Below are 26,652 nucleotides of genomic sequence, written 5' to 3'. Positions count from 1 at the left end.
CTTTCAGTCACTCTCCAAAATCTAGTGCAAAGCCTTCCCCAAAGATTGGAGGCTGTTTTTGAAGCAAAGGGGGATCTACTTTGGACCGGGCATGTGGGTGTTAAGGTTAGGTGTCCATATAGTGTTACCAAATTTTGAACAGTCCAGAATCTTTGGTGTTTGTCTCAGTCTTGGACCTATGAATAGTCTGTCCTACCTTTCCAATGAAGTGACGTATCTGGTATGATAAAGGCTGTATGTGGGTGGAATCGCTAACTCATAGCTCCAGGGTTCGGTTCTGAGCCATGGTTACGGTCTTTTATGGATTTTTGCATGGTCTGCTCACATTTGTTGTTTTTTTCCAGGTTCTCTGGTTTCAATCCCATAGTCCAAGATGGATTGGCCATACCTGATTGCCCCTCGGTGTAAATGTTTGTGTGAATAATGGACTGGCTGCCCAATGAATCCGAACTGTATTCGCCCACTTTGCAGCCAGGGTTCCTGTAATAAACCCTGGAATTAGTATGAAGCACATACATGAGATGAATGAATAAAAAAAAGCTTCATTTTAACTTTGCTGTAGCCAAAATAGGCCATTGTGAGAATAAATAATCAATTTGTAAACGTGCAACATAGTAAATCGACATTTCCCATCATATTTGGAACATATACGGTCAAATAAATGATGTCAAATATACTATGAAGCACATTTCCACACGGCCTGAGGTAAACGAGACCTGGATAGAGAGAGCGCGCGCGCGCGCGCGAGCTACTCTTTCCCCTCTCCCGACCTAATGCATTGTGGGATGAAATAAAACGCGGGCAGTAGGAAGCTAGTGGAAAATGCTTGTAACGCGCTGGTAGAGACGGCGCCGTAGCCAATCAGAGGGCAGGTGCAACGAGGTGGGCGGGGCTTAGAGGTTCTCTCCACCCCCCCAAACACACACTTCAGGATACGTAGTCGAATATGAGTGAAAAGCGCAGCCGCTGCATGGACAGTGGAGAAAGGTGAAAAGCAGTCTGTGGTTGAAACGTGGCGTTTGGTGGTCCAAAAGAGGCAAGCTTGAAGTAAAACAGCTCACCGGTGCAGAACTTGTTAAAACACGGTAAGCTGTATGCGCTTTGTTCGCCGCGCGTCAATCAATTTATCCGGCGTTTCAACCTTTCTTTCCGTGCACGCCGACAAGTTTATTGGAGAAGCAAAGCATGACCTGCAAGATACCCCACGACATGGCAGCTCTGTGCTGGAGACCGGTTTATTATTAAAGGGGTTCTGTGGAGTGAAATACGTTTCACACGGATATACGAGTGCTTTTCTTTTTTATTATTTATTTATTTATTTATTTATTAGTCCTGATTTTTGAACTCGAGTGACGTCGGTTTTACGTTTCGGGTTATTTTATGGGTACACTTTTAAAAAAGTTGGCCTCTCGTACCAATTAATTAGTGGTTAGTTAAAATCATCTAATCTGGATATTTCCCCCCCTATAATTGACTTTCCCAGTATTAATCCCCTCCATCAATAGCCAGGTAGGTTTTACCATTAACTCAGGCAGAGATTTTATATATATATATATATATATATATATATATATATATATATATATATATATATATATATATATATATATATATATATATCCCCCCCCCTCAAAAAAATGGGTTCAATTATTATTTTTTTATCTATCTACCTAATTGCTCAGTTTGAATGAATGCCTTTTCATAAAACTATTCAGTTTGGTTTTATTTACATTTTACAGATATCCGACTCTAGATATTGATTTTAAATTTAACCCTGCCCCCTCCAGAGGCGAAGGTGGCAAGGGAACACTCCCTGAGAAGGCATGAAGAAACCTTGAAATGAACCAGGAACCAGACAGCTCTCCAACTGTTTACTGTAGAGTCAAGCAGTGCTCGGTGTGATGGAAAGATCTTCGGTATAAGCATCCGAGTCATATTTTTAACTATAATACCCAGGTGACGTTATTGACTGTGTAATGAGTGAGACTTGGGCAGAGTTTAGGGTCCAAACCCTTAGTCAGATGGTATAGGCTACATTCAAGTGTTAGGGGTCCAAGCACTGAACCACAAAAGTGATCTGTGGTATTCAGCCACCAGATGACCACTTTTGTTTTATATATATATATATATATGTGTGTGTGTGTGTGTGTGTGTGTGTGTGTGTGTGTGTGTGTACCCTATAGGTTGGCAATCAGATAGAACTGTACTGTATGCCAAAACAAAATGATTTATTATTTTTATTACTGTCTTCTTTCTTTTTCCTTTCATTGAAGACTTGATGCCTCTCAAATGCATAGGACTTAAAAAGACGACTAAGTGGACCTGAGTCAGTAAATTTTGTTTTGGCGTACACCTCTGTATGATTTCCAAGCTATAAGTTGTATTAAAACGCGGTCACCTGGTACTTGGTGGTTGAATACCTACCCAATCAATCAAATGTATGGTTTAGTGCTTGGACTCCTGTCGTTTTGCCTTATTGTTAAACTAGATGGATCGGTACAGAGCAAGCGAATGTGACCAATTTTTCACAACTTTTCACAAATCAAGATGGATAGATTGATGTATGGTATTTTTGAATTCCTCACTGTGACCTTTCTTTACATCAGCGTAACCTGCTGCATGTTTGTAGACCTTCTTTTTTTTTGTCATTCCTAATATACTATTTTCTGTTGTTTTAATTTATTTATTCATTTTTAAACAAAACCACATTGCAAGTGAACTCTCTACATTTTAGGTGTCCAGTGCTATTCCTTAAATCTGGTTTATTTCTTTTTGCGAAACACAGTAATGGTAATCCTGTCCAGACACAAAATTATTCCTTATAATTGTGGCCCTGGAATATCTCACGAGTCCAGATCCGTGTCCTCCAGCCTGGCCTGGATCCATTTGCGTAAACGTCATACAAGAACTGTGTGTTTACACAATTCAAATTTGCACAACTGTTCACATTCCTCTTAGGCCGGATGACATTTAAATCTGTCTGGTTGAACAGGACATGGCCTTGCACTGCCCACTGAAGCTGAAACTACCCACTCAAATTCATTAGCCGGTTATTGTATTCGTCCCTGGACCACACCGCTGAGTGTAGAGCATTGAATATTACACTCACCAGGAAATCCAGTACGCTATTTCCTGTGCTGTCAGGCAACAAAGGTTAGGTTTGTTCTTCCTGTCCTGGGCGGAAAACGGGAGGATCTCGGGTGGCCTTTTTAAACGGTTATTCGTTTTATTTTATCTGGTTGCGTTAGTTCCTTAAGACCTCCTGTAAACTTGGACCCCAGACTCCTCTCCTTATTTTTTTTTCAACGTGCAAAACTAGACACAGCATTTGCTGCTTTTGAACAGAAACGGAACCCGTCGGTTTAGTCGTGGAATCTCGGCTAAGAAACGGCGCATTTTGCCCATACTTGCATTTCATGACTGCAGGGAAAATACCGAACATGACACCGTTTATACAGCGCAATATATGCAACTCGAAGGTCGTGCTTCAAAATGGAGGGAAAAGCATGCACGTCAGAATGGCTTTTATTTAATCATTTGATCGTTCAAAAAAATAAAAATCCTCAGTGATGGACTTGAATTTAAAATGCTGGTGATGTATTAGATGGCGTACATATTTTTGCTTGTTGTGGTATTAATTACTCCAAATGGTCAAGAAATGAAAATCCTTCCGTTTAGATGTCAATTTCAGCACCGTTTATGAATCAGGTAAAGTATGGAGGCCCAACGGCGAATTAATTAAACTCTCCAGATAACTACCAGGTTTAGAAACAAAAAAACACACCCAGGCAAAAGCACTGGGTTTCACTTTTTTGTGATGTGAAGTTATTAATTGTCGCTGATATGCGCTCTATATATAAATGGCCGTTAATTTCAGATAACGGATGTATTAACGGCCCTGCGAAACATTCCAACGGCATGTTCGACAATATCGCTTTCCACACGATCATGAAAATAATTCCTGTGCAGATATTTGTGGACTGCGTCTCCTCAGATATCTGTATATATGTGAGTGGAGCCTGAGTAAGCTCGGTAAGTTAAGTTCTCGAACTCGTATCTCCTTTGTTTCCTTTATAACGGGAATGAACTCTGCACACACGAGCGCTTTCATTTAGTAGGCAGTGTCCGCATCGAGTAGCTAGTTAATGGTGTTTATTTTTGATTAAATGTCCGACCCCGATCAATGGAGTACCACAGCCTTCAAGAGATGTGTGTAAAGCCTGTAATAGTTTTGATCACTGGTTGGTTGGATGGCACTAGCCAGTCGTGGGTGTCCATGTATGTGGAAGAGGGCAGATAGCACTTTCCTTTGAGTGTATTCTGCCACCCTGTGATGCAGCAGTTTAGAATAGAAAAAGATGTGGTTGGCTGGCTTTACACGTCTCCAAGGAAGCACGTGTTTGCTTTCACACTCAACTGTTGGTAGCTGTTGTATAAAGGGAGTGCTAACTAGTGGATGGGAATTGGCATTGTGGATTGGGAATGCTTGTGTACCCTGTTCCCTTTTGCTTCGATTGGGTCAATATTCATGGGATTACTGGACCACAGATAGGCTGGAAGAATGTTCCTCTACAGAGGAACCATTAAACGGAGACGTTTGTACAGGAACAGAAGTCTGAGCCAGAGTTATTCCTAATGTCTGAGTCAAAGCCGCACCGTGTGGCACCCGTGGCTGGTCATAACTAGCTGCAGTTTTCGCTGGGAGGAAAACACAGCAGGGATCCACTTGAGCCTGTCGCTAAGCAATGCACCAGTCTGTGGGGTGAAAAGGATGTGGTGCCTTCATATGCATGTGCAGCCTTGGCTTTCAAAGAATAGCCATGTTCTGTGATGGAGCCTAATGAGCCGAGAACTGGTGATTTCTAAATTGGGAGGCGAAAGCGAGAAAATAGTCCTTGGCTGCTTTTAAAAATAGCCTTGTCCTCATGTAATGGAGGTTTGCAGTTATTTATTTTTTACTGAACAAGATGTACTGCATATTAATTCGGTTCTAAACAAATGAACACTGTCCTGATGCAGTTTCTGATTCATGCGATTACGTTTACGCCGACACGGTCCACCGTCTGTCCCCGTACACACACACACACACATACACACACCCCCCCCGTCCCCCCAGCGTTAACACTGTCCCTTCGTGCGTTTCAGACATCATGACTGACAGAAAGGCCGTGATCAAGAATGCTGACATGACTGAGGACATGCAGCAAGATGCTGTGGATTGTGCCACACAGGCCATGGAGAAGTACAACATCGAGAAAGACATTGCTGCCTACATCAAAAAGGTAACGTTAAATGTAGATCATCGCTTAGTGACTGACAGCTTTGCGTTTCCCACAGAAGTGTCTGATGGAGATGTGGTTCTGACGACGGGGCACCAATCGGCATCTCGAGCTCACTTTAAGATTAAATTACGGTTCCTCAAAATGTTCCTGCAAATTAGGCTTTCAGTTACAGCGAGAAAGATCTAAACAGCATTTTGGATCGATTTTCATTAGATTTAATGAGCCTAGCATGTGTTAATGATCTGATTACTGGATTTTTCTGCTCCCCACCCCATAGGAGTTTGATAAGAAGTACAACCCCACGTGGCATTGCATTGTGGGACGGAACTTTGGCAGCTACGTGACGCACGAAACGAAGCACTTCATCTACTTCTATCTTGGTCAAGTTGCCATCCTGCTCTTCAAGTCAGGCTGAGAAAGGCTTTCCATCGCACAAATCCTGAGCTTAAGCTCCAAACCTGGACTGTGATGCACTGATGCCAACACACACACACACACACACACACACACATACACACATACATACATACATACATACATACATACATACATACATACATACATATATAAATGCGTGTAAACATAATCATACACTTGCTCACCCTGAGAAAATGGCTATGGAGGCTGTGCATAAGTGCATGGACCGTGTACAATATTTAATTTGTATATGTTGCTTTCCTGTAGTTGCTGTTGAGTTAAAGCAACTTTTTTGCTGAGTATTTTTGCAAAGTTGAATTTTGTTTTTGCACTAAAGTTGTATAAACTGCTTTAACTGATGCATTTAAGTAATAGTAATAAAGAATAATACACCATACCTGCATTTTTTTTTTTTTTTTCTTTTGATATAAACATGCTTATTTATGTATGTAAGCGGCTGTGAGAATCGCAGGATTCCTTGTTCTGCGCATCGACAAAGTGACGCGAGATGTTATTTTTGACATGCGCTACTGTCATGCAGCCATTTTCACTCACTGGGCCAGTCTCTGTTTGGACACTGAAGCTTCTTTCCTCCATGACCGATGAACAGTTTGTCTGAAGATCGGATGTCCAGTATAGTACCACTGGGCATGTACCGGGTACGGCAAGGAACATTCCACTGCTCTGCATTCTGCACATCTTCATGGAACCCTGCAAGATCACTTATTTGACTTACAAAATTGGGTAATATGACCTTGAAAAGAAATCCTGGGTTCAACTACAAAAGTGAAAAAGTAGATTTTTTGCTGAAGTGATTTGTTAGATTTTAATCTATTCCAGTTCTTGCAAAATCTAACAAGTAGGACTCCTAAGGGTCTCCACACTGGGCTTTTAGAGACCCATGGTGGATGAAGGTGCCTCCATCAACCTGCTACTGTCGGGTCCTTGGGCAGGACCCTTAACCTCTCAACCGCTTAGTTGTACCCTGACAAAGTTCTAAGTCATGCTTGTCAAATGCATCCTCCAAATGAGCTAATGTAAATGTATTACAGCAGTCACACATTTACATTCATAAATACATTTCAGTCACTGCTCTATCCTGGTCAGGGTTGTGGTAAGTTTGGAGCCTATCCCAGGACGACTGGGCATGAGGTAGGAATACACCCTGAATGGTATGCCAATTCACCACCTGGCACCAAGGACACAGTTATTAAAACCTAGGGACAATTTAGTGTAGATAATACACCTGCATGTATGTTTTGGGGTAGAAGGAAACCCACGCATATCCAGGATTCGCTCCTGAGTTCAGGGTTACTGTCTGTGTGGAGTTTCTCTGCTTGTTCTCTTTGCATCTGTGTGGGTTTCCTCTGGGTTCTCTGGTTTCTTCACACCTCCCAACAGCATGCTAGTATGAGGCTTGGCTAAGCTAAATCGCCCCTAGGTCTCAATGAGTGTGTGAATGTACGTATACATGGTGCCCTGAGATGGTGTCCCATTCCAGGTGCATTCCTGCCTCACACCCGGTTGTTCTCAGGATCCACTACAGCACTGACCAGGATACAGTGGCTGCTAATGACTAATGAATTAAATACACTATAGTGCAAAAAAAGTTTATCGACACCGGACTGTCACGCCCATATATAGTTCTTCTCTTAACTGTCACCACAACGTTGTAAACACACACAGTATACAGTACAGAGTGTCTTTACATGCTGTAGCATTACAATTTCCATTTGGAACTAAAAAGCCCGAACCTGCTCCAACACGACAACGCCCCTGTGCACAAAGTGAGCTCCTTGAGGACATGGTTTGCCAAGTTCGGTTTAGAAGAACTCGAGTGTCCTACACAGAGCCCTGACCTCAACCCAACTGAACACTTTTGGCATGAACTGGAGCGCTGACAACATGCCTCAGACCTCCTCACCTAACATCAGTGCCTGAATGAACTCAAATCCCCACAGCCACGCCCAAAATCTAGTGGAAATCCTTGCCAGAAGGGTGAGAGGTTGTAACGGCACGTTCAACAAACACATATTGGTGTGATTGTGAAGTGAACACAATAATAGCGAATCTTTATTGGTCACATATACATTATAGAACAGTGAAATTCTTTTTTCGTTGCATATCCCAGCATGTTAAGGGGTTACTCTGGAGCAGGGAGGGTTAAGGGCCTTGCTCAAGGGCCCAATAATTGCAGCGCTGGGGCTTGAACTCCCGAGCTGTAACCCAGAGCCTTAACCTTCAAGCCACCACTGCCACAAGCTTTTGGCTAGAGAGTGTATGGAAATGCATAGTGGAAAATATCTAGTAAAATCATTTTAAAAAAATAAATAAATTACAAAATACAATAGGGTAAAGTGTTCAACTTTCGTAACACCAGGGTACGAATTATACATAACAGACTTTTACGTTAAAAATGTTACACTTCCTGTTGACACCGGCACTGAACCGTAGTTACCATAGCAGCGCCTCTACTTTGGCCCTTTCAAGATGGCGGCCCGGGTAACTTCATTCGATTCGAGCTCGTGTGTATCTTGTGAGCGAGATTTACCTGGATTTCAGCCCGTATCTTTTTCCACTCAAGCGGCACGGAGCACTTTACTGCCCGCGGAAGTTCAGTTCAGTCGCTGCTTCAGCAAACTAATAGCCCTGCGACCCTCTGACAGCCCGGGCTTGAAAACCGAACTGAACCTGCTGTTCGACCAGCTGATCTCCGAAAACTACAGCAGCAGCTTCACACATGACAACACACGACCACAAGTACTTCAACATTTCACTCACGTACTTTATACTCTGTTTTTTCCTCTTTCTCTTAAAGAACACGGCTAATTAACTACAATACATACTCGCAACAGGGCCTCAGCCTGGATCCACACTGCACACGTGTCACGTTATATAATAATAATATAACAGTGCTGAATATTAACATCAGTTACTCATTTTGGTTAAACCTTCTGCTATATGCCAGCCTCAGATCCCTCTTGATTTCAGTCTCCAAATACAGGATAGTATTTCACAATATCTTTGTGAAATGATTTTTTCCCTGAAGATTGCTTTCACCTTTTCATAACAATGAGAGGGAACTGACTTTATGTTAAAGCAAACATGTAATATAAGGTGCAAGAATATACCGTTTATTCTGACTACATACTGAAATCTGAAGTCGCGTTACTGGATTGTACAATAGAGAAACCTTGGCATAGTTTTTCCTCAATGGAACGGATTTCATATTCAAAAGAACAGAGTCTTAGTATCAAGGAATCGTCCATCTTATGGTGCTGCTTATTGTCATTTTATAGCACAGATAATACATTAAATTGTTTTCGGTGAAAAAACGTATGCGGTTGAACAGTCTGTCCGTTTATAGGGACGTTTCATACGAACACCTGTCCGTCATAAGATTAACGCTATTGAAGGGTGACGTGAATAACATCTGTGATCCTGTCGAGGGCTGGGATATATTAGGCAGTAAGTGAAGAGTCATTTGACGTGTTGGAGGCAGGAAAAATGGGCAAGCGTAAGGGTCTGAGTGAATTTGACGAGGGTCAAATTGTGATGGTCGGAGTATTTCCAAAGCGCCAGGTCATGTGGGGTGTTCCCGGGATGCAGCGGTTCGTACCTACCAAAAAAGGTCCAAGGAAGGGAAACCGGTGAACCGGCGACAGGCCTCTGTGTCCAGCCCTGATTTCATACAAGGTCTAGAGCTGTCTACCCAGCTGGTCTGTTCGTGTGTTCGTCACTCTGTAAAATACCGAGTTTATTTCCCAAAGTCATTTGCGTCTGGAAATGACATCGAGGTGAACATGAGTACCTGAGGACGTCAGACACGCGTTCACACCACACACCGGACACTGTTGAGTCATGTTAAGTCTCTAAAATAGCGACCTGTTCGCCAAATCGCTGACTGTAAAGCGTTCACTCTTTTCGTCCTTTGCAGGATGTGTGCGCGCTGCTTGTGCACGCGAGCCGGTTGGTGCCTCACAGCCAAGAACACCTCGTTGTCAAACTGTGCCAGTTGATTCACCAGCTTCTGAACCAGCTACAGGTACGTCACGGTTGCAAAGAGATGAACGTCGCTGTGGGTGGCGCGGTGGGAAGCGTTGCCGGATCACAGGCATCCTGAGCTCGCGTTACTCTCTCTGTGGAGTTTCGTATGTTCTCCATGTGTCCTCTGGGTTCTCTGTTTTCCAGTGTTGCAAATTCCTGTCTTGTGCCCAATGAATAAACATTGATATTTAGTTCATCCATTTTTTGTGAAGACTTGGACTTTGCTTGTTCGTAGGTTATTGTGGACGAGCAGGCGTTGGATGCTCTCGTGTCATATTGTATACGCGCTCTGCACACGTGCAGCACATGGACACACCCAGAGGTCCTGCTCGCGCTCTCCTCGGTACTGTACGCCAATGGAGTCAAGTGTCAACGGGTAAGGTGTATTCAATCAGTCTTTGAATCTTTGAGTCTCTATATGGACGTTATTCTTGGTTGTGTTTTTTTTTTTACGGTCGGAGTGACCTGATAGCTTAGCTTGCTCTTATTCCTTCAGCACCTTCCAGATCTTCTTGGGCGGAATGGTATTCTTGTGAAGTATGGTGACCCGGGTCAGAGTGACGTCGAGCGCCGACGCTCTGCTGTACACTGCATGGCCAACCTTTGCATCTGGTTAGTTACATCAAGTTCAGAGACTTATACAAAAGCAAAAATGACAAATATGTGCCTATTCCTTATAAAAATGACTACATAGATATGTCAGAATGTATTTATCATGTGGTGTCCCTCAGGGCTCGGTTCTGGGTCTGCTCATTGTCTTTAGTTTTGCGCCCGGCGGAATTCATGCTACTGGGAATAAGTTGTACTGAATGCACATTATAGGCTCTGTCTCTGAACACTTAAAGAATCTATCTGTATGTCGACTGGGTATCTGGTTTACCCAAGTCTTAAGTCTTAAATTTGTCTAGAATTCGAACACACTAGGAAAAGGGATCATATTACACAAGCCTTTATATCACTTCAGTAACCTTTAGAATTGATTTTAAAATCCTTCTAGTTTTCAAATGTGTAATCCTCTTGCTCCAGACTAACGGTCGACCGGTCGTAGATTTTACAGATACCGATAACTGAAGTTGCGTCGTATCTGCCGATAACCGATTAATCAACAGAAGCATAACACTCAAGGTAAAATTTTGCGAAACTTTATTACAAAAATAAACAGTGCTGACTGTACCATGAAAACTATACTTTTTGAATATATATGAACTATCAAAAAATATTGTTGTAAATAAAAGATATACATCCAATCTAAACACTCCAAATAACAAATAAAACTAGAGATATCCAAAAAACACTTCAAATAACACAACAAAAGTTGTCAGTGATAGTTTTTATTTCGCCTCTAGAGGCCGCTCTTGTACCGTATTTTTGCCCATAACCGACAGTTCCAGCAATTATTCTGCAAAACCGATCAGTCGGTCGACCTCTAGACCGGACTATCCGAGTGAAATGATTAAGAGATAAGCCCCGTCTAGAACTCGGTCGACCCGTTGCTCATTTCTGGAGCTTGGCTAAAATGTGCGGATAATTGAAATTCTGTTTAACAGTAATAATGAGATATAATTACTTGTGTGTCTATATATTAAATGAATAAATGTAAATGTCTATGGCAGTGTTCCTGGTAATCCCTTTTTGGAAGAACCGTACAAAGGAGCGTGTTACAGAATTTTCCTGCAGACTCTTCAGTCACGAAAGCCGCCCGGCGTGGAAGATCTTGTCTTCTGTACGGTCAGTGATTTCCTTCAAGATTTTGTTTAACTCTGTTTAAAACCATTTTTGTTCCTGGTGAGTTTTCACTCTGTTTTTATCCCCCCCCCCCCCCCCCCCCCCCAGTTGTTGCAAAGTGCTCTAAAGGGGATGCAGTATTTCCTGAATTGGGGGAAATGGAAGGCCAGTCCTGATCAGGACCTGGGCTCGCTATTAGCTGTACTTAAGGTAACACAATACGAACTGATGGATGTATTAAACAATCAGTCTTAGTATTAGACTCTTCTCATGTGGCTCGTGAATCTTGAAGGTGCTCTCTCTGATTAGCTGTCTGTCCTCCTGTTTCTGATGGGAAATCAAACAGTAAGCGAGATATACTGGAGTGAAACGGCATTCTTTCACACGTGCGGTGTTTAGTCGGTTTTGAATCGAGCCAAACGTGTCGTGTGTTTTATTTTGCAGGCGACGTTTTGTTGGTAGATGCGAGCTGTTATATGGGGCCACAGGGGCAGAGCTGTAAAGTAAATAAACTGTGATACACAAAATGTTTCAAAGGACTTACAATCCCCTCTGAAAGTATTGGAACAGCAAGGCGATCCTATTGCTTTCGCTTATACGTTTAAGACGATCCGTTCCTATACTTTTGCCTACAGATTGGGTGCTCTGCCACCAGACGTGCCACGTTTTAAGTTGCTTAACACGTCTAGTTGTAAATATCCGGAAAGGAATGCTGAAACTCTGATCTGTCGTCTCGTATCCATCTTTTGAGCTCAAACCCAAACGTCTTCAATGTATAGCGAAAGCGATAGAACCGGCCTTGCTGTTCCAATACTTTCGGAGGGGGCTGCGTTTATATAATTATCAAATTATTTCTTTAGCACCTTTTGTGTGCTTTAGATTAGATGTAATAGACTTCAAACAAGACAGCTGGAAGTAACCTAGCGTTCTTAAAGCGACGGTTTTGGCCGAAAATGACGTTTCCACAACTGATCCTTCCTGTATCCTAAATTCCCAGCATGCCTAAATCATCACATGTTCGACCCAAAGGACATTTCTTCGTTAAGCAATAGCATTTTAACATGAACAGCGTCATTTAAAATAGCGTAATATGTGTGTGTTTAAATGAAATTGGTAGAGTATTATCATCCTTAACATTCCCACAAATTTAAACACATTAAACTTGTATTTATTTATTTATTTATTTATTTATTTTTAAACCGACGTTTACGCATACTTTAAACCTGCTCTACCTGAATCTGATGCTTGCATTGGCCTATGTATCGAGGAAGAAACGGATTCTGGCGTCAGGTTACCTGCTGTGATTTATTTTTAGCTCTGCAGCGTTCATGGCCATGTTCATGGATAAGTGTCGGAATACAGAGGAAGCACATCAGCGAGTCTGTGTGAGATTACATAACCTTACATAACGGTGAAAGCAGCGTTGAGGCGAGTGTGTGATGATTTGAGCATGCAACAAAAGACACGGTGTGAACAACAGACACCACGTACAGTACGTGACACCACTTAGCTGATTATGAACGACATTTCATGCGTTTCTGAACTATCCCTTTCATCGCCCGTCGGCTTTTTAAAACGCTAGTACGAACGGACATTGCTAAGATGTTCCTTTATCACGGTGTTCGTTTTTGAGAATAATGTAATGTATGCGTTTTAGCCGAAGGTCGTAGATAACCCTGAATTTATTTCTCGGTTAGAAATTCATGTTTCATGGATTGCCAGGGATAACTGTAGAGATGCCCGAGGTTCTGTACCCGGCGCCTCTCCCTCAGTACGACGCCGTTCCTGTAACCGAAGCCGAACCTGCGCAGGATGTGCCAGCTCAGAAGAAAACACCAGCGGTATGTTGGAGACATTTTTTTTTTTTTGTCTAAAGGTTACTGTGGTGTAATTTATTGCTTGGCTTTAAAACCGCTGCCTGGAAAATGGGAACCAGAGACAGTCTTTACGCTTCACCCTGTCCAGACCCAACAGAATAAAAAGCGGAAGTCTCGCGGGAAAGGGAAGAAAGCTAGAGCAGAAGGGAAGACGGATGACGGAGCGGAGGAAGGTGAGGACGAGGAGCCGAGTTCGAGGCCTGTCAGGAACGGAGCGAGTGGAGGACCAGGACGAGGGGAGCTCCAGATCGTCCGGCCTCAAACGCCTACCGAGTTTAATCTGCCTCTCCAACCAGGTGCAGGCCCTCAACTCTACCCCTCCTGGAAGAAAGGGAGCTCTGACTCGGAGTTCTCCGATCCTGAAGGAGGAATGGCGTCCAAACTCAGGTTTGTGCCAATCGAACCAGTTAAAAATAAATAAATAAATAAATAAATAAAGCTGTCCCTAACAATTTTAATAGTGAATGAGGGATGTGTAGCACAATAAGCTATGTTTGTAGCACTGTGCAAACTGCATCACTAAATCATCGAACAATCAGCAATATAGTTAACCATCTCTAGCGTTTTTACTTACATGATCTGATGGCGTCACATAAGGGTTAGGGTTAGGGATGGGTAAAGTTCATCATGACAAACTTTGTTGTTGGCTTGACCAAGCCGGTCTGTTTCATAAGCTTGAAGATGAAAGATAGAAAGAAAGGCAGACAGACAGAGAGACAGACAGCTACTGGTAGAAAGACGTGAGCGAGTGGTACAGGTAGATTGATCGAAAGAAATATGGAGAGAGAGAGTGTGTGCGTGTGCTACTGGTAGACTGATGGAGAGATGGATGGAGAGAGTGAGAGGCCTTGATGGACAGATAGGTGTAGTGGGAGTCTCTGTTGTCAGAGTGAGAGGGAGGAGAGGAAAGCTCTTGTAGGAGTAGAGTTTAGACATTTTGGTTCTCAGAATAATAATAATAAGAAGAAGAAGAAGCTCAAGCAGTAGAACAGAATGTTGGCTTGGTGAAGCCAAAATAATAAAATTGACAGGAGGAAGAAGGATTAAAAAAAAAGCTTATTCGTTATAGTGAATGATAATAGTCAGATAGTGTCAATCAGTGTTTTGCAAACACGCAGGGCGTCATGGTAACCGTTAGCGACGATTGAATTTGCAGTTGCACTGGTCTTTAAAGTTGTCGTTTGTTATGTTTAAAAGTGGGCAGGAAAATCCTGGGAAGGTGGGCGGGATGGCAGACTCTCTCCCCCCTGTCAATCACAGCGTAACTAGCCAATCGTAGGCTTCAGTGAGCTCACGGATGCAGAAAAGGGCGGATAGCGCATTCCTCCGAGCGTGTTACGATGCCCTGTGACGCAGCACGAGCAGCAGTTCGAAAAGATATGCTCGGTTGTCTTCACGTGTCTCAGAGGAAGCGTGAGTCAGCCTACATCCTCCCCGGTTGGTAACCGTTGCACGATAGGGGAGATCTGGCTGGTGGGTGGGAATTGGTAGGTGACCAACATGGGGGATTCGTATACCTATTACAAAGAATTACAAGCTGCTCTTTTAAATCTTTACAGAAACGCTATTATTCGTGTCGTTGTATGATAGTTCTATAAAAGGATTTTGCCGATGTTCTCTTTGTCGTGTAGGCTGTACCTAGCTCGAGTGCGACAGAGCGCTCTGCACTGTTTCCTGGCCGTGGTGAAATGTGTGGAAAAGAGGGCTTTGTACGGATACTGGTCCTCCTTCATCCCTGACGCTCCAGGCATCGGAAGTCGTCCTTCGCTCACCCTCGTCACCATTGCTCTTAAAGACCCGTCCCCTAAGGTAGCGCGGCACGCTAAGCAACTTGGAGCTAATTCGGAGTTTATTTTGTAGGAGACGAAAGCATATAAGGAAACTGACCGCTCATCCAGCTCTGTGGCTTCCACAGGTGAGAGCGGCGTCGCTGCAGGTTCTCTCCGCACTCCTAGAAGGTTCTCGGCAGTTTCTCTCGGCAGCCGAGGACACCGGCGCACCCCGGCAAGCCTTCACTCCGTTCTCAGCCACGCTGGCTGCCAGCTTGAGGGAGCTGCATCGCTGCCTTCTGCTCGCACTACTAGCCGAGTCTTCCTGTCAGACCCTCACGCAGGTCATAAAGGTAACGTCACGTGAATAGCGGGAGCGTGAGATCTGGATGCGTGTCAAATTTTAGCAACAAAAAAAAAAACAAGTCTAGCTCTAGCGATCAAGCAATAAAGCTTAAGGACACCGTCAGTAGTGTATATCATTCTTTCTTTCTTTTTTTTATTAATGAATTACAGTTCAAATGCGTCTCTTTTTGGCGCGAGTCGAGTAGTATATAAAGCGATGTGTGGTGTGTTCCAGTGCCTTGCCCACTTGGTGTCCAACGTACCCTACAGACGCTTAAGGCCGGGTTTGCTCAGCCCTCTGTGGAAACAGATTCGCCCGTATATCCGGCACAGAGGTGAGTCAGCCGCGCTCACCCACTCACACGGTGTGTAGAGAGCAATACAAGTATCATCTCGGTATAAAACACAGAAACAAAAGGTCACATAATGAATCATCTGATGTGTTTAAAGACGCATTTGAAGAGTGTTTGTTTACATGTTCAGTTGGAATCATATGCTCTAGACAAGCTGCCACCTAAATAAGAGCTACGTGAAACGTCAATGAGAACAATATTTTTTACGATACCAGACTTAAGTGTTACATTAATCTTCCAGCATAGTTTAAAAAAAAAAAAAAAAACAAGAACAACACAATATAAATAATAACATTGCCGACATTGCTTTGGTGGAGATACTTTATGAGTCTCGTGATGTCACTGTGCAGACGTGAACGTTCGGGTGTCCAGCCTCACCCTGCTGGGAGCGATCCTCTCCTCTCAGGCCCCGCTGCCTGAAGTGCAGCTCCTCCTGAAACAGTCTTCCTCTGGAAGCAGAGAGAGAGATGCTAACACTTCTGCAGACATTAAGGGGGCAGAGGAGGCTCCGTGCTGGTTGCTGCAGGTGTGCGTGGCTCTGGTGACTCAGCCGAGAGAGGATTCCTGCTCCGACAGTGACACAGGAGGAGCGACCTCTGGCTCACTGGAGCCTTCACCGGTCCGGCTCGAGGCACTTCAGGTGAGGAGTGAACAGGGACGATTATAGAAGACAGGGTTGAGTGGATTGGGAGTTTAGGGTGTTTATTGTTTTTTTTTTGTGTGTGTGTGTGTTCCTCAGGTCCTGGCACATCTGGTGAAGGGCTACTTCTGTCTGGCTCAGGCGTCTCTGCTGGAGTTGGGTCAGCTCAGTGCTCGCTGTCTCCGAGAACAGGACCCGTCTGTGCAGTTACATGGAGCGAAGGTAACGCTCTCTCTCGGTCTGTCTGATCACTGATGCAAATTGACCGCGAAATTCTTCCCGCACACCCTTCCAAGTGACCGGAGGTAGATATGACCTAATAACATTTAAAAAAGAATTTTTAAATGGAGTCCTGCGCAGAGTGCAAAAATTCCTTCATTCATTCGTTCGTTCGTTCATCTTCAGCAGTACGTACTCGATCCGGAGCCAATCCCGGGAACACCGTAACGAGGCGAGCCGGAAATACACCCCGGATAAGACCTGTGTGTAAAGATAACGAGATTTAATTTGGCTTCGTATTGGTACAATGTGAATCTCCGTCACTCAGAACAGTCTGTGTATTTCTCCACCGTTCTCTCTCGCTCCTCGTCGATCCCTTTCTCACTCCGGGTCATGAAGCTCAAATTTCCCGTGTGTTTTTGTAGCTGTTGGAGGAACTGGGCACAGGAATCATCCAGCAGTACAGAGCTGAGCCCACCACCTCGGAGAGTGTCAGTCCTGTACCAGTGAGCCAGGTAAGTTAGCACAGGAACTGTCTAGGAAAGAAAAAAAAAATGTTAGTGTCATAATGTTAGTGTTAATGAGTGTGGTGGATGTTTGGTACAGGTGGTACAGTTCTGGTCTGAGGTTCTGACCGGTCCGTTGATCGGAGCCTTACAGAACGAGCAACACCCGACGTTACAGACTAGTGCATGCGACACGCTGTCCTCCATCTTACCACAGGCCTTCAACCAGCTTCCGGTGAGTGTCTTATATTCATGGCATTTTTTGGTAGACGCCCTCATCCAGAGCGACTTACATTTATCTCATTTATCTCATACAACTGAGCAGTTGAGGGTTAAGGGCCTTACCCAAGGGCCCAACAGTGATAGCTCGGCAGCGCTGGGGCTTGACCTTCTCCTGACCTTCTGATGAGTAACCCAGAGCCTTTAACCACTGAGCCACCACTGCCCCTATGTTATATCTGTCAGGCAGTCCCTCCAGGATTTTGCGATCGCATAAATTAACGAACGCAAAACCGAGCAAACGGCAGCGTATTCGGAGAAGTTTGCGATTTTTTAAAATAAACGATCGGCGGTTTTTCGACACGAGTACCGCCGAAAGGTCTCATCTACCAACAAACGTCACCGTGCAAAACAGTCTCGTGCGTTTGCAACGTCGCCAGTTCAAATAGCTTTACGCAAAAAAGAAGCGCGAAAAAACTCCGCAAGTTGCGCTGCACGTTTTGGAGATAAAAAAAAAAGCCGCAGCAAAATCGAGCGTTTTTTTTTTTGGCCACAACGATCACAAAAAAACCTGCTATGTGTTATGTGCTATGCTCTGTGTGTGTGTGTGTGTGTGTGTGTGTGTGTGTGTGTGTGTGTGTGTTTCTGAAGGACAAGACTCAGGTTCTGTGCATCACAATACTGCTCGGGCTGACGTATAGCGAGAACTCCTTGGTGAAGGCGGCGGCGGTGAGGGCTCTCGGTGTCTACATTCTCTTCCCCTGTCTCCGAGAGGTACGATGTGTTCATCGCAACACCGAAACCTTCCTCCTCTTCACTCCAGTCAGTTAGGGATTAGAGAGAAACGTGAGAAGCTCTCCGATCCCTGCTGTGAGTACAGATCTGGCTCTTCATCTGGCACTCTTCTCTGATTCTCAGGACGTGATGTTTGTGGCGGACACGGCTAACGCCGTCCTCACAGTCCTGGACGATCGTTCACCCAACGTCCGTGCCAAGGCTGCCTGGTCGCTAGGCAACCTCACCGACACACTCATCGTCAACATGTAGGAGACTAATACATTTGCATACTTTTGGTGTCATTTGATTTAGTCGACCGGTTTTGACGTCTGTAAGGTCTGTCTTTTTTTTTTTTTTTTAAATGTATTCAGGGAGTCTGTTGGACTGGATTTTCAAGCGGAGCTCTCTGACATGCTGCTTCTAAAGATGCTCAGATCTGCTACCCAAGCATCCGGTGACAAGGACAGGGTATATATACGTAGAGCGTTTTTTTTTTTGCCGCCATCAGAAGGGGTGGAGTTTGTTTAGAGAGAACATGGCTGTACAAAAAAAAAAGAATCCTGAATACCAAAGAACAGGTCTACGTCCGGGACAACGTTCTAGAAAATCAATCAGGGTTTGGTTAGAGAAAAAATATCCAATACTTCAAACATCCAGCGGAGCAGCATTATATCCATTAACATCCATTTTTTACATTTTTATTTATTTAATTTTTTTAAACAATTTTTTTTTTATATAATGGTGGTGTTATTATTTTGTAGGTAAAGAGTAACGCAGTGCGATCCCTGGGGAATCTGCTGCACTTCCTGCAACCAGTGCACCTGAGTAAGCCAGCATTTGTGCAGCCTCTTGATCAGGCCATGAGGGCTCTTATAGACACAGCCAGAGGAGATGCTACCATGAAGGTGCGCTGGAATGCCTGCTACGCTCTGGGCAACGCTTTCCAAAACCCTGCCTTGCCTCTGGGTGAGTGTCCAGACACGTATGTTTAGAAAATCCACGAATACTGTGCTGCATTTGAGTAAGACATTACAAAAGCCTACAATTCTAACAGGGGTGTGTAGACTTTTTTTTTTTTTTTTGCATCAGCTGTACGTCTTCTGACCGAAACGTGATTCGATTCCGAAGTTAAGCCCCAACCTACGAGGATTTGAGTTGTAGTGCACGTTTTGCCTGTTTACATCTTCAGGATCGAACTTTGCCGAACTCTCAGCGGGAAAGCGTGAAAGGAGCACTGCCTCTTCGTACTCGTTGCTAATGAATCCCAGACTCAGACCGTAGAGTCCGGATTATTCACACCCTTCGTGCAAATGAGCCCAAATTTCTGTCGCACGCAGTGAGGTTAAGTAGTGAATTTTTTTTCCCGCGAAACACTTCGGGGAGAAAAAGCAGTGCGTGTATGTGAACAGACTCCGCCAACAGAGCGTGAGACCAGGAACGGAAAAACGAAAACATTTCAGATATTCAGCTTACAGTAATCTCTGTTCTTATCACGATTTCCTCAGGCACTGCCAGCTGGTCTACGGAGGCCTACTCTGCTCTCTCGTCCATCGTCACGTCCTGCAAGAACTTCAAAGTCCGCATCAAATCCGCCGCCGCTCTCTCCGTCCCCGCTACACGGGATTGCTATGGAGACGAGCATCAGTTCGCTGAAGTGTGGCGAGCCTCGGCCCGAGCCCTCGAGCATAGTGAAGAAACCCAGGATTTTCTCGAATACCGCTACTGCGCCAGCTTGCGTTCCGAGCTCTGCCACACTCTCCTTCACCTCCTGTCCCTGTGCCAAACCGGAGATCTGCCAGCCATCGGAGAGTCGCTGAGCGGCCAGTCGAGACCCGCGCTGCACGGCTTCCTGGTTCATCACCTCACCGACGCTTCATCCGTTTCTGGCCGCGAGATCATTGCCGGAGAAGACGCAGGACACCAGACGGAGCCTACAGACAGACCGAAGCTGCTGGATCAGACCCTGATCAGACTGAAGGAGCTGGAAGGGGATATTAAAGCTGGAAGCAGGTCTGATCTTGACATGCTGATTAGATTCCTGGAGGATGTTCTGAAGGCCTGCAAAGGGATGAAGGTGTCAGATGGAATGGATATGACGCAGACGAGCGATAACTCGCCGTAGAAGCTGTTATCAGACGCGATCATGTAGACATTACAGCGATAGGAATTGAAACATATTGCTGCTTTGGTTTATTTGCCATTCATGAATGCAGAATCGTAATGACACTCGGTTTAAAGATAAATCAAGATGTTTAGGATATATATTTTACAGCTTTATTTACATTCGCCGTTCACTTTATTAGGAACACCGGTGCGGCCGAACATTCATTCATGCAGTTATCCAATCAGCCAATCACGTGACTGGAAGAAAATTTACACTACTTTGGTGTGAAAATCCCAGGAGATCAGGAGTTTCTGAAGACTTAAACCAGTCAGTCTGGTACCAGCAACCATGCCACGGTCAAGGTCACCGGGGTCACATTTTTCCCCTCATCCTGATGTTGGATCTGAATGTTTTGCCCTGTATCTGCGTGATTTAATGCATCACACTGCCTCCACATGATGACCGGCTGATTGGATAATTGCATGAACGAGCAGGTGCACAGGTGTTTCTTCTTCAAGCGTATTCAATCGCAAACGCCAAGTCCGACACTGTAAATCACAGACGATTTCACGCAGCAGCCCGAACTCTGATGTTTTTTATTTCCTGCTCAGCTTTTTCCAATCGGTGTTTTCGTATCGTGACAGTAAACCTCAGTTTGAAATGCGAGGATACACTGTAAACAGCTTACCCTAAATACACCCAAGCATTTTGGCTTGTCTCAATACCTGATTGACACGTACTATTAAATCCCCGGCAAGAAACAATAAAGATTTTTTTTTAAAGTTAGGTTCGTGTTTTTGTATTTGTGTATCTGAGATGTGCAACATGACGCGAACACCAGAGGGCGATGTAGAGCTGTGAGTTTTCAAGCTTAATTCATTTCATTACAAAACATTTTATCATGAGGAATTAAAGATAAACTGAATAAATTGTTTACCTCTCACCATTTAACAATAGGTATTAACGTTTAATGGTTTGAAGTAGTCCGTGTATCTTACGTTTGTGTTATTTATTAGCATTACAAACTGTATCTGTGAAGACGTTTTAACATTTATTAGTTTATTCAGATCACATTGTTTTTTTATTATTTTATTCTTTTTATTATTTTTTATTTTATTTATTTTTTTTTTTGTTATGCACCGCATATGATGGAAAACTCAACATGGATGAAAAGCTCATTCCGGTTAAAGCTAGAACTGAGCTGGAGAAACAGAAATTGCAGTAAAGTTCCAGTGCTATGCATCACTTCATTCGGCAAAACGGCAAACAGAAAGTTCCTCTTTGTGGATTTTTTTGTTGACAACAGGATTTTAGTCTCTGTGAAAACACCATAATAAATTCACACACACACACAAACTAAAGTTATGTATTTTTATATGAACATATCCTTAATGATGTTCTTAAATATATTTAAACAGCAATATCATTAAGACATTTTCCTTCATTTTTAAGATTTTCAACGGTGCAAAAGTTTGCCTTCCATCAAGACAAAATTAACTAAGAAGACAAAGAAGTTTCTTGCAAAAAGCTGGACATTTCATGCAATGGATTAAACACATATTCCTTCATTATCCCGAGTAACACGAATGGTCACATGGTGGATTCTTAAATATTGAAATTATTAATGATGAATGCATCCAAATGATCTTTTCAGCATTTGCATGTCCCCATAGAAACCGTTCAGTTTTTAGAACAGCCTCCAAACTCCCAGGTTTAATATTTGGACACCTCTCTGACACATTCCTCTTACTCTATCTGTTAAAACGTGTTCTTATATTCATTTTTAGATTTCCAACTAAACAAAATTGAGAAATATCGTTATCTGTGTTGCTTTTGTTTTTGGATCTGAGACACCAATCCATTGAGAAAAACCGTGTTATAAAGATCTTATTGTGTGTCCAGAATATTGTTTAATTTTCCAATGCAAAATGTGAGAAAGATGTATGTATCAGTTAAACTTTTAACGACTGCTATAGTGGGGGAAATGCTTAGTTGCTGTTTCTTTACTATAAGAGACTGCCTTTCTTGTTGATTCATTTATTCTTTACCATCTGATGCCGGATGAATAATATACGGTAAAGTCCAAAAGTCAGAGCTTTTATTAATCAGATATTAAAAAAAAAAAAAAAAAAACCCCCGTCACAATGTTGTCCAATTAATACAAGACAAAAATGTTATAATGTAGGGCAAAAAATGAGCTATAAATGAATAATTACTCGACAGCAATGAAGTGTGTTCGCAATATGCATGTGGTACCATTTCAGTGAAGCATGTATATTAATACAGTTTAAAAATGGAATCAAACTGAAGCAAACAGGACGTGTAGTGTTATTTCATGTTGTTTGTTTGTTTGTTTGTTTGTTTTTTACTAAAATTTGTACACAGTTCATGGTATTTAAAAATGAAATACATTCAGCTGTGTTGGAGGGAGTTTTAGGAGCTGTATGTCTCAAAGCACACAGCCTGCAGAGTTGTTCATTTAATTCCATCAAACAAAATGATAGTGTTGCTTTCAATAAGAGTAATAAAACAAGCAAATGAACAATAAAAAAGGATTTCTCTTAGCACTTTGTGATCAAATAAAAGACGTGTTAAGCTTCTGCATGATTTTAAATGGAGTAGCTTGAGAATTACAGCACTGATGACTCATTATTATTAGTAGTAGTAATAGTATTTATTATTATTATTATTAGTAGTAGTAGTAGTAGTAGTAGTATTTATTATTATTATTATTATTAGTAGTAGTAGTAGTATTTATTATTATTAGTAATAGTATTTATTAATTAGTAGTAGTAGTATTTATTAGTAGTAGTAGTAGTATTTATTAGTAGTAGTAGTAGTATTTATTATTAGTAGTAGTAGTATTTATTATTATTAGTAGTAGTAGTATTTATTAGTATGTAGTAGTAGTAGTAGTTATTAGTAGTAGTAGTAGTATTTATTATTAGTAGTAGTAGTAGTATTTATTAGTAGTAGTAGTAGTATTTATTATTAGTAGTAGTAGTATTTATTATTAGTAGTAGTAGTAGTATTTATTAGTATGTAGTAGTAGTAGTAGTTATTAGTAGTAGTAGTAGTATTTATTATTAGTAGTAGTAGTAATAGTATTTATTATTATTATTAGTAGTAGTAGTGGTATTAATATTATATTTAGTAGTAGTGGTGGTATTATTATTATTATTAGTAGTAGTTATTATTAATATTATATTTAGTAGTAGTATTTATTATTATTAGTAGTAGTAGTTGTGGTATTATTATTATTATTATTATTAGTAGTAGTAGTAGTTATTATTATTAATATTATATTTAGTAGCAGTAGTTATTATTATTAATAATATTATTATAATATTTAGTAGTAGTAGTGGTATTATTATTATTATTATTAGTAGTAGTAGTAGTAGTAGTAGTAGTGGTATTATTATTAACATTATTATTATATTTAGTAGTAGTGGTGGTATTATTATTATTATTATTATTATCCTTACAGTAATTTACAGTTATACAGTAACTGTATTTAGGGATTAGTTACAGTCTTCATATTAGATACCTACACAGTACATCCATTATATACTTCTATATAATTCTATATCCGTATCTGTTATCTGAAAATGACCAACAAAATTACTGAGCATGAATTAATCATTTAAATTAACATCTTACTAATATATAAATAGGCAACGTATTATTCATACATGTCCTGTGTAGTGTCAGGTGACTGTTACAGTTTATTACTTTGGAGCAAATAAGAGTTCAATAAGTCGCTATAAGAGTCTGATCATGTTTTCCTATACAAAAAACAAACAAACAAAACAAATCAAGAGCACCGTATTGTCTTGTGGTTGGTGGAAAAGCCTGAACACAAATACGCTGCATAACAGACTTAAATAAATTAAAACGAAGTGTTTACTGAGCATTACTTCAACTATACATGGAATTATTGTTCATTTTCAGATGACAGTGACAGCAGCTTGTCTATATGAGCCGGTGTAGCAGAGGCCCACTGTACAGTACTCTATCTATCAGCCTTGTTAATCTTTATAACTCTATACATTTTAAATTCCATTGAAATATTGAACACTCTTTTTCTGCCTTCTTAAATAATGCTTCTCACTAATATATAGTGGTGTCCAAAAATCTGAGCCCACTAGTGAAACCCTTTCTATTTTTCATAACTTCTCAAAGCGAATACAATTTTTTCATTAGCAATCCTATTATTCGCAATCTTTAAGAAAATTCATAAAAATCTGAAATTTATGTCCATCAAAGTGTCGTCGTGTCTGATATATTTGAATATTTCCCAGATTTTCAGTGTAGTCCCAGACTTTGAACTCCACTGTATGTGTCTCTTTTTTTTCCTTTTTTTCTTTTTTTAAAGAGGCCATGAGTTCGCTTCTTTAGTTTCTGTGTAATGAGATTCTGGACTTCAAGAAGGAAAACAATGCCTGAAATCTCTGCTGATAGCAAAGCAGCAATAAACTTAGACTTGCAGGCTCAGTAGGCAACAAGGAAGTTGTGAAGATTACAGAACTGTTGTGGGGGGGATTTTTTTTTTTTTTGGCAGAAGGGCGTATAAAACCACTCAGACACTTGACTTGTTGTTTTGGCAGGTTCAGCTCTTACAGTGTTAAAGGCAGTGCGCTGGAACTCTGTCCTCTGAGAACTCGCGTTCACTGAGCTGTGAAAGAGAAAAGCAGGGTGATGAGCATCGAGGAGAGGAAGATGAAGGGAAAACGTGTGATCGAGCTGAAGGACGGATCAGGCAAGCGTGAGGTTCAGAGAGAGCAGCAGGGGGGCAGAGTCCATACGCCTATAACGATGGGGGGGGTGAAGGGAACGCTGAATCAGGCATGTCCCTGGGCAATCATCCCCATCCTCCTATCCCCGTGGGTGGGTGAGTCGGCAGACATTGTTTCCATGTTTAAGAAAAGACTTGATGTGCACTGATACCGTGTAAACAGTGGCCCATACATGACTAGCGCATACATCGTTGTCACTTTAAAGTCACAGATCTTAAAATGTCTAACGACACTCTAGCAAACGTTTAAACGTTATAAACTGAGAATTAAAACCAAAATGATCGGAACAGTTTGTCAGAATGCTTCAAATGTGGACGAAGCCATCAGCTATGATATACCGTATGAATAAATAACAAAAAAACAGTCAGGGCGCTTACATGACATACCTATTTGGTGAAGTGCATTACTTATGAAACAGTCAATTAACCTGAGTTACTGTTTAGCCAAATGAAAATGCCTATAGTATGAACCTTCTCACAGGGGAGAAACTGAGGGCAATGAGAAGAAGACAAGATGGTGAGAGGAAGGGTTTGTGTGAAACGGAAAGTAAAATCAACTCCCTTTAAACTACCGCAGAATAAATAAAGTTCTCTTGGAAATTACATGTATACGGTACAAACATCTACCACAACATACTGATGGTAGAACGGTGGAAACTAACCAGCGCCATGTACTCTCATTACATGATCACTGTAACAGTGTTTGTGTGTGTGTGTGTGTGTGTTGTGTTGTGTATAACTAAATCCTAGTACTTTGACTATTACTTAAGCCTTTTAAAATAGAACATTCAACTTCACTATTTGTGAGTCAATTTCTAATCAAAACAAAACAGTTTCTGAGACAGTGGAGACAAATGAGCGATCACCTGACCCAACTGATCAGCTAATGGACCTTCATGATAGTGATCTGACAAATCCTGTGGATTTGAGATTTCACAGCTAAACATCCAACCCGTACCGAAATGCGCAGGCAAGCCGTGAGCTAGCCAGCTGCGTGAGCGAGTGAGCTAGACTAGCTAGCCGGATCTTTTAATGCTTTACGATATCAAAATTCTGCAATAAACTTAAGATGTCACTTCAATGTGTTAAATACTATATATCTAAGTGCTGCTACAGCCTATAGGATTATGTGTAAGGGGCATCTCTGCTACATCCTGTAGCTAACTATGAAGCTAAAAACATGTACATTTACACTGAGATTTATTCACTTAGCGGACGCTTTTATCCAAAGCGACTAACAAATGAGAAAAGTACAAGCAAAGCGATATTATCTAGCAGTGAACAATACAAGTAGTGCTACCATACAAGATCCATTACAAACTAACATTAGCTACCTAGCTAAGGAAACAAACATGCAACTGAAACCACAACAGCATTTGGCTAGTTATTTAGTTTGGCTAGATAAATTTCTGGTTTCAGTTGCATGTGTGTTTCCTTAGCTAGCTAGCTAATGTTAATTTGTACATGTTTTTATCTACATTTCTTCATTTACTGTTGATAATGGAGGTGTTGTTGACTGCGGCATAGCTCACTCGATTAGCTAACATCCTCACAAATGGAATGTTTTGAGATTAGGT

General features: G+C 41.9%; 2 protein-coding genes across 2 annotated transcripts; both read left to right on the top strand.

Moving 5' to 3' along the window:
* Window positions 1–922: 922 nt before the first annotated feature.
* LOC108278758 (dynein light chain 2, cytoplasmic) lies at window positions 923–6,096 on the top strand. The gene is made up of 3 exons (XM_017492316.3): window positions 923–1,085; window positions 5,146–5,282; window positions 5,560–6,096. Exons 2-3 carry the CDS (start codon window positions 5,151–5,153, stop codon window positions 5,695–5,697), a joined length of 270 nt encoding a protein of 89 aa, XP_017347805.1. The 5' UTR covers window positions 923–1,085; window positions 5,146–5,150; the 3' UTR covers window positions 5,698–6,096.
* A 2,067-nt stretch (window positions 6,097–8,163) lies between these two features.
* On the top strand, window positions 8,164–21,066 carry heatr6 (HEAT repeat containing 6). The gene is made up of 20 exons (XM_017492315.3): window positions 8,164–8,459; window positions 9,637–9,744; window positions 9,982–10,122; window positions 10,243–10,358; window positions 11,360–11,474; window positions 11,580–11,681; window positions 13,169–13,312; window positions 13,437–13,735; window positions 14,980–15,157; window positions 15,264–15,470; window positions 15,698–15,797; window positions 16,166–16,455; window positions 16,555–16,677; window positions 17,100–17,189; window positions 17,281–17,415; window positions 18,051–18,173; window positions 18,318–18,442; window positions 18,548–18,644; window positions 18,938–19,142; window positions 19,682–21,066. Exons 1-20 carry the CDS (start codon window positions 8,190–8,192, stop codon window positions 20,296–20,298), a joined length of 3,585 nt encoding a protein of 1,194 aa, XP_017347804.1. The 5' UTR covers window positions 8,164–8,189; the 3' UTR covers window positions 20,299–21,066.
* Window positions 21,067–26,652: the final 5,586 nt, after the last annotated feature.

Source organism: Ictalurus punctatus, chromosome 18, assembly GCF_001660625.3.
Source record: "Ictalurus punctatus breed USDA103 chromosome 18, Coco_2.0, whole genome shotgun sequence".
Lineage (NCBI taxonomy): Eukaryota > Metazoa > Chordata > Actinopteri > Siluriformes > Ictaluridae > Ictalurus > Ictalurus punctatus.
This window is presented reverse-complemented; position numbering and strand designations above follow the sequence as displayed.

Coding starts and splice junctions, on each gene's coding strand:
- LOC108278758 (XM_017492316.3), top strand. CDS start 5,151: ATGACTGACAGAAAGGCCGTGATCAAGAATGCTGACATGACTGAGGAC. Junction 5,283..5,559: donor TTGCTGCCTACATCAAAAAG/GTAACGTTAAAT, acceptor CCCACCCCATAG/GAGTTTGATAAGAAGTACAA.
- heatr6 (XM_017492315.3), top strand. CDS start 8,190: ATGGCGGCCCGGGTAACTTCATTCGATTCGAGCTCGTGTGTATCTTGT. Junction 11,682..13,168: donor CGCTATTAGCTGTACTTAAG/GTAACACAATAC, acceptor TTTCTCGGTTAG/AAATTCATGTTTCATGGATT. Junction 18,645..18,937: donor CATCCGGTGACAAGGACAGG/GTATATATACGT, acceptor ATTATTTTGTAG/GTAAAGAGTAACGCAGTGCG.